Consider the following 8,356-nt stretch of genomic DNA (forward strand, 5'->3'; position numbering starts at 1 on the left):
ATCTTCACACAGCATTGAATGCCATGCATAGTAGGGGGAATTGCCCAGACATTTTCTAGGAAGATTTTTAATTGGCTAAACAAAAATTTTCCTTATTCATTATACAAAACATACCTAATCCAGGGTAATTGGGTCCCACTCATAACAGGAGACAGGTTATGCTTAATCTTCTGCAAATTAACAAGTATAAAAGTAGAACTAAGTCTAATAAAATATGTTTTGAAACAAATTATTTTAGCTTTTATCTGAATATTTTTTCCATTTGTCTTTCCTTGGATAAAAATAAAAACTAACTTTATGATAAAATTCCATTAATAAAAAATGAGGTTTCAATAAAAGTTAATATCAGTTGAAGAGAATCTTCATGGCACCAAAATAATGATTTCCTGTTGACAAGAAGTGCTAACCAGCCAAGGATATTTTGGAGCCACTATTTTTTTTAGTCCATGAGTAAACACTGAAAGCAATAAATGGATTATCTCTTTGATGGGTTTTGCTTCTATAGGTTTGTTCTGCATCATTTTAAAGCTATGGTATGCTTACTTTTGGCTTTCTACAAGTAGGGGGAAAATTAAATTATTGAATGTCTCCTTTCTCCTTTATGCATTGATTTTAGTTAAAATTAGGTTTTGAAAGTTAACCTTTATGGTGATTCCAATTTCCTTGTGTCCTCCTTCTTTAATCCACATAATGGCCTGGTTCCCTTAGTAAAATGTATAGGGTCCAAATCAGCAAGGGTTGGGCAATGCCAATTTTGCTGAAATAATTGGGAAATTTCAAAAATACATTACTAGGTCTTATTGTTAAGTGACTCCATGCTAACTCAAAAAAGAGAAATGTTTTGTATTCCACACATCTAAACTATCATTTACTTTCAACTCTGGCACAGGTTATATGGTTTTTATACAAATCACCTAACCTTTCTTTGCTTTTGAGTCTTCAAGCAAATAGGAATATAATGGGCTGATAATCATCAACCTTACTCATAGAATTACTCTGCAGGATATCCAAGAATGTCAAATTACCTTAAAACGGTTGTGCAAATAATAAATAATTGCATACTCCCCCCAAATCACTTATTTATTAATTCGCAAGTTACTACCTTTACCTTCTTAAAGAATGAAGTATGTGCAATGGCTAATTTACATAATTTTCTATTTAAATGCATGTAATTAATGGCAGCGAAATTAAAAAATAATTAATACTAGTAATTTAGAGAGTTACAGTTTCCTTAAGTTTTTTCTACATAATGCAGTTTACACATAATAATTGTTCAGTTAGCCCATTAATAACTTAATTACTTTAAATAGTTTTATGCCTTTATAAAATAAAAGTCCTTTCTTTGAAGGATTATAGGAATGCTCTTTGAAGTCAAACCCCACTCTCCTGTATAATTGCCTTTAGCAGCCTGCTTTCACCAAAGATGGAAACAGTTCCATTTTCTTTCTGAGTTCTCAGCTTCTTAACTATAGCAGAGTTTGTTATAGGCATTTTCCCATGATTCCCGGAGCAGTGCTCTTACCTCTCTTCAAGTCTCAAATGGAATACAGCCTTCAGATATGTCCATCAGAGATATATTAACACGTAACACTCACAGGTTCACATGTAGTCTCAAGTTGGGTGACCACAAAAACAGAGCTCTTGTGTGCACACCTAGGAGACTCTGGGAAGTTGAATCTCCACATATTTTTTGTTGAGCACTGTTTCGCACACAAAAGCACTTTCAGATAACTCATCTGAGTTTCAGTTGAAGTTGCAAGGAATGCATGTACATTGTTGAAACTTAACCACATGGGACTCACACTGCAGATCCTTTTAAATTCCCAAGCCAGTGTAATACACAGAGTTGCTTCCTCATACATCTCCTCAAGATTTCTTGCTAGTTTGTATATGTATGGCACTTTCTCAGTCAATCATTTATCTTCAAACCTCGAAGTCCATTGCTATGCAGAAAGTTTAGTAGTGTAACACGAGGAAAATATGGAGACTAGAGAAGAAATGACAGGCCTAGATTGATTTTGATCAGTGTTTTTCAAATATGTTCTTTCCACAGAAGGGTAAGTTGGGCTGACCAATGAAAGTAGGGGTTCCAAAGACTTCATTTAAATATTGATTTTGAATTTTGGTATCTTTGATCTACAGCTTCTGAAGGGCTTTCTCTATCTTCTTTGGTATTTTTATTTTGTCCAAATTTATTGATTTAATGACTAGGTTAGGTAGAGTTACAGATGGTAGGAAATGAGGAAGGGTGTATGTGTTTGGCGGCGGGGAGAGGGGAGTGCTGCATTAGTTTCTAATGTAGAAAAAGCCCAAATTAGTTTTACCTGAGAAGTGAAAACAAAACTCATATTTCCCTCCCCTCCAAGTGCCCATGAAATTGCATTTTTACTTTTGTAGTAAAGATGTTTGTTTTCTCAACCTTAAATCTAGAACTTATTTCCTCTGTGCTTTATAAATTAATCTTACTTTCATCATCCAAACCACTAAAACACATTGTGTGAAATGGAAAGAATAAACAAACCAAAAGAAAAGACAAAAACACCTCCCTGGGACCACACAAGGATAAGTAGGGCTGATAGGTAATAGCAGAAAGGAATGTAATTATTGAGATGCATTATTAAGTAACTTCCTCAAATTGAATTAGAATTGATTTTGTCATTTCCTTAACAATATATTAACCTTTTGCTCTCGGATGTCGAGTGCGACTCGACACGGTTAGCATTAGTATAAAGGAATCGAGAAAAAAGCAAGAGAGTGCAAAGGGTTTTAAAATGAACTGAATTTTTTTTTTTTTAAATCACTCAGAGTCATTAACATTCCTATCGATTAATTTAAGAGTTTAAACACTATTTAACTAGCATGTACTGTTTTCCACTTTAGACTTTTATATTTGGAACATAATATTTGCCTGGCTGAGATGATTTTAGATCAGTGGTTTTCAAACTTTGCTTCTTGGAGGTTTCTTAGAAATGCCTGAGGGGCCAGCATGTGAGGCATAGGACACAAAGCAGGAGGGATTCCCAGCTCCCTTGTTTCAACTGGGGCAACCTCACATTTCTCTCTTTTATTCATCAAGAGTTCTGCTTAGGATTTCAATAAAAGTAATTCCATTGCTGAAGAGAAACAAACAAACAAAAAAAAAAACGTTGAAAATCCCTAACTTGGATCAGACTCTGTTGCAAAGGGCTAACTCCTAGAATTTATTCCATCCCAAATCTAAATTGTACATTTTTGTAAACGTATTTTAGTATCCAAATTTGAAACTAAATGGGTATTTGTGAGCGTTAATAAACAAATGTGTGTTATGTGACTCTCTGAATCTTCACTTTGGCATGTATTCATTCAGACTGTATTTATCTCATGCTTGTTGCTGAGGATACTAAACAGGACAGGATGGTTCTTACTATGAAGGCACTTTGGGGCAATTAAACCTGTGATGGAAACACAATGACAGTCAGCAGGTAAAGCAGGCTAAATGGTAGCCTATTTGGGGTGGTGCTTAGAGAGTGGGGAGGCATAGAGGAGGGAATCCTTGAGAGGCAGTTTTTTTAATTAAAAATAATAATGAGTTAAAATTTTGTTAGCATTCCTGTGGGATATTTTAAAATTCTAAGAGTGACACGTGTTCACTATAACAAATTTTGAGTTGACGTTGCAAGGACAAACGAGCTGGAAGGGTGCAAGAAATGGGAGTGGGCCACGGTGCTTGAGGGCTCTGTTGCAGGCAGTCAGGGAGGCCTCCATGCAGGGCCCAGATATACTGGTGGCCGTCTAGGGCTCACTAAAAAAACCCAAAAGTTAGTTTGCAGGTAGGTGTAAGAAATCAATGAAGTGTATATTTGAATGACATACGCAGATTTGTGTCTTAGAAGATAGTCTGACAGCAATGTGCACAGTGGGTTATAAGGGAGCAAGAGTGGGCATGAGGAAACAATTCAGATCAGTTGCAAAGATCCAGTGAGCAACGATGATAGCTTCAACCAAGTAGCAATGAAGCTAGGAAAGAAGGGGACGGGATAAAAAAAATCGAGGAGAATCATCAAGAGTTTCCAAGCGACGGGATGTGAGGACTGAAGAAGTCAGGGTTGACTTCTACGTTTTGACTGGTGCAGTGGGTGGATGGCAGCTGTCACTTTCTAGGTGGGGATAGAGGAGCACAGGTTTCGCCCAGTGAATGAAGATGGTTACATGTGTTGCCCTGTGAGAGTATGAGTGTGTAATTAAATGTGTTCTAGACCTGGATCTGAATGTATAGGCTACAAACATAAGCCCTGGAGCCCCTGTGTGCACCTCTTCACCCACCACTTCCTAGTTATCTAGTCTTGGACCTACCTCTAAGCCTATTTTTGTTTTTTTTTTCATCTGTAAACTGGGGAAAATAATACCTACCTCCTAGGGTTTGTTGTGAGGTAGAATGTAGCATGCAGTAGCAACTCCATGAATATTCTTAGTATTGTTATTATTTGTCTTCCTCAGACCTCAGTTTCCTCATCCATCAACTCATGGCCGGGGGGTGGGGGGGGGAATACTAGATTAGATTATTTCTGGGGTTCTTTCTTGCTATAAAGGTTTTCCATTCTGATGTCTGCCCTTTGTTTACATGTGTGTAAGCAAACAGTTTTACTAAATAAATGTTCATCATTTCTAGGAACTTGCCACATCAGACTCAGATTCCCCAACAGCAGACTACAGGTGAGTGCTCAATGAATTGATGTGCTAATAAGTTGATGTTTATGGGTGAAGTTAATAGATTAAAAGATAATTATACTACGTAATGTAATTTACGAAACTTTAGCTTTACCAAGGAAGGCAAAATAATTGTGTCTTTCCTTAATCAGAGTTAGGACCTCAGAATAATAGCTTAGATTATTACATGGATTGGCATCAGAGTGATAAACACAGGGTAAGTGATCTTAGAGCAAAAGCATCCATGGGGGTCCGGTCTAATGAAGGAAGACCAATGAAACCCCTTCCTTCAGCAAAGCACCCTGTTCTTCCCCTTGGTGTGTAAGATTCTTAGCTTAGATGCAGCCAGGATTTGTCTCAGTAAGTGAGCAGCTTGAAACTGACTCTTACAAAAGGAAACCATCGTGACTAATCACTGAGGCTTCAGGGGGATAAAGGAGAAATGGCTTGGCCTGTTCTGATGCCACTTTTTAAAGCTGTGATGACAGGACCCAGGACAACAAGATGGCGGGCAATTCTCCTGGGACTATTCTATGTTCCTAAAACTTGCTTGCTTTACCTTTGTTTCTTTCAAGTGTCCCTAAAAACTTTCCACAGCCAATTATTTCATTCATCTCGGTACTGAGTAGGTAACTTATTCAGGATTGTCTTCTAATTAGTGGTTGAATCTCCAGTTCTAATTGCCAGGCAACCAGTAATGCCTTTTTAGCTCTTTTGGAAAAGCAAGAGAAGTTTTAAAAATGTAAGTTGAATGTGGAATTCTGAGTATGAATAGTGGTATTGTGGTTAGGGGAGCTATGAAGTATGTCTCTTGAAAACTTTAGGCCCATATAGAAATGTATTGGATATTTTCATTCAAAAATTATCTTCTCTATTACTGCTTTCGGGAATTTAAGGAGATTTTCGTTTGACAACTTTTCAAAGATTTGAGGCAAGTATAATGCAGTTGTTCATCAGATTCTAATTACAAGATAACATTTATCAGAATTTCCCCCTACAATTTTGGTTACTTGTTTTAATTAAATGCTAACATGTTTCAACAAGACTGTTCAATATATCGACGTAAGCATTCAGGAGATTGATGAAGGAACAAACTTTGTTATAAATAGGTTATCTAAAGAGCAAAGAAATAAATGAATTTCCACTACATCTAATTACATGGCTTTTTTTTTTTTAAAGAGGAAAAATTTTAAAGAATATTTCTACAATGGAAATGCTAAAACTTCTTTTTCTTTCACCTCATGGACTTTACTCTGATTCTTAATTATTTCAGGCAAGGAATGAATAGAAGGGAGATAATTTCTGGCAAAATAGAAATATTAAGTACTTTGGGGGAAATAAGGAAACCTGAATAGATGACATTAGAAAGATTTACTTCATAGTTATATAGATTTTTAGCAAGTAGACCTGTTAGCATGCTTCGTTTTAGTAATAGGCAGTGTTTCCAAATACAAGAACAATTTGTGCCTAAGTAAATGTGGCAAGAGCCAACGAATTTCCCGAGGGGGATTTTAGGTTGTTCAGTCTATTTTTTTAAATTATTTTTCTAAAGCAGGTTTTGGGGAGCAGACATGTTGCTCGAATCAGGAAGCTTTGATCTCCTTTTCAGTTAATACTACAGCCTATTACCTTCTGGTTTTCTTACATTTTTCTGTAATTTCGAGCATATTATTGACTAAAGTGCACTATTTTCTCATGGTTGTTTTCTTTCTTCATCTTGTTTTCAGTGAGTCTCTAAAGTGTCTCAATACTGAGAGAGAGAGAAAGAGGCTACCCTAGCATTTAAAAAAAATAATTGTGATAGATTGTTGTGTTTCTGTTTCTGGTAAATGTGAAATCAAATAGAGTCCTGTCTCCTGGAGAGAAGGGCTAAGTGGGCAGGTTATATTCTTTATTCGCATTCTATTCATTTGAATGACAAAGTTTGTTACTCAGTTTCCAAGTTGTTCTGTTCTGTCTGCACGTGCATGGGTCCGGTGCTGTTAATGCACTTTCCTGGGTGCAACCCCTCTTCTGTTCCTCCCTCCTGATCATAGTCCCACAGAGAGGCAACAAGGTTTGTGCAAGAGTATCAGGAAGCAATCATTGCTTTTCTCCAGCACCTCATTGCACTATGTTATGTGTCAGTTTTCTTTTCTTGTCTTTTTTTTTTTTAAATTAAATGTGTTGGGGTGACAGTGGTGAATAACAGTATACAGTTTTCTTGGTGAAGGTAATGTAAGCTCAAAGTCTGTCCCAGGTAATTTTATTTGTAACTGCCTATATGGAATCGGTGAGGGAAGAGTATATTTTGAAGTTTGCTTTATTTAGTTAATTGTTTTCTTTTAAACGACCATCGGAAGTTGAAGAAATGAACTAGCTGTGGTGGCGTAATCCTAGACTTGAGTGCTAGCTAGGGTAATAGAGCAGTTACACGCTGACAATAAACAACCCTTGCTTTTGAACCAGGCCCAGGCCATTAGGATTGACGCCCTTCCCGTTTTTCTCATTTTCTCGGCCCTTCCAACCCACCTGATATTTTCTAAAAAGCCACGATTAAAAGGTACAGTCATACACCCCACAGTCAACCCGCATTCTTTTTGTTCATTGTGGGAGGAATTTTCAGGCTCGTGCCTTTTGGCAAACACAGAACATGATAGCTTTGGCCCAAGAAGGAGAGGACTAAATTAGAATTTTTCCTCTTTAAATTTTTTAAACCAAACGCAGAGAAATTATTTTAAATTATGTTAAGAGGATAGAAAAATCACTCCTTGCCATAATATATTTTGCTCAAAATCTACGAGTGTCCATGCCCTGACTAACGCATGCCCATATTCACTCTTACACATTGCAGGTAAATGGTATCCCTGAAGAAAGAAAACTGACCGAAGCAATGAATTTGTAATCAGACAATATAGCCGTTATAGCTTATTTCTTCTCTCTTCCATAATGCATGAGCTTTTCTGGCATATGGTATGCATGTTGACAGTATTAAGTATATACCAAATAATTCAATATAGCTTTCATTTTACTAATGTATTTCTTTTGTACTTAAAGCATTTTTGACAGTTTGTAAAACATCGATGACTTTATATTTGTTACAATAAAAAGTGATCTTTAAAATAAATATTATTAATGAAGCCTACCTAACGTCTGGTGAAATTTACTTCAGAAAGTAGTTGAAATTTACTTCAGAAAGTAGTCGATTGCCTCCTATATAGTAAGAAGCTTTCGTTGCTAAGGAATAGGTTCCTGTGTTCATTCTTCGTTCAACAAGATTTTATTAAGCATTTCCTATACATATGTAAAATGTCCATGCTCTGTGTTCTAAGTGAGCAACCCATTTGAATAACACTTTTATCTTTGTGGCCCACAAAGCCTGTTGTCTCAGACATCCCTTCTTGGAGTGTTTTATAGGGTAGGCGTGGTTTTACGGATTGTGGCTCTGAAGGCAGGCACCCAGTTCGTGGAAGGCAGCTCAGGGTGCACAATAATCAGAGGAGCTATTGCTCAAAAACAGAATGGTTACCTACTGATGGTGACCTGAATTAGCTCCAAACCCCAGTGATAACAGTACTTTCAAGGCTTAGCAGAGTTTCCTCATGCTGAGACAGTCCACTTCATGCATGTTGGGTGAACATGGCTGTCAGGCCATCTAGCAGGGCTGCAACAAGCAGACTAGGCCAGCCAG

The 8,356-nt window shown here is 36.9% G+C and overlaps 1 protein-coding gene across 3 annotated transcripts in view; it reads left to right on the forward strand.

Annotated features, from left to right (window-relative positions):
- Window positions 1-7,801, forward strand: part of SGCE (sarcoglycan epsilon) — a 65,982-nt gene extending 58,181 nt beyond the window's left edge. For 2 of the 3 annotated variants that reach the window (XM_008148961.2, XM_028156900.2), the window contains 3 exons: window positions 4,649-4,692; window positions 5,583-5,617; window positions 7,520-7,801. In XM_008148961.2, the coding sequence (XP_008147183.2) occupies window positions 4,649-4,692; window positions 5,583-5,617; window positions 7,520-7,570 (130 nt within the window). In that variant the 3' untranslated portion in view covers window positions 7,571-7,801. The remainder of the gene's footprint in view (window positions 1-4,648; window positions 4,693-5,582; window positions 5,618-7,519) is intronic. The other variant, XM_008148979.2, reaches the window with a different exon arrangement.
- Window positions 7,802-8,356: the final 555 nt, after the last annotated feature.

Source organism: Eptesicus fuscus, chromosome 14, assembly GCF_027574615.1.
Source record: "Eptesicus fuscus isolate TK198812 chromosome 14, DD_ASM_mEF_20220401, whole genome shotgun sequence".
NCBI lineage: Eukaryota > Metazoa > Chordata > Mammalia > Chiroptera > Vespertilionidae > Eptesicus > Eptesicus fuscus.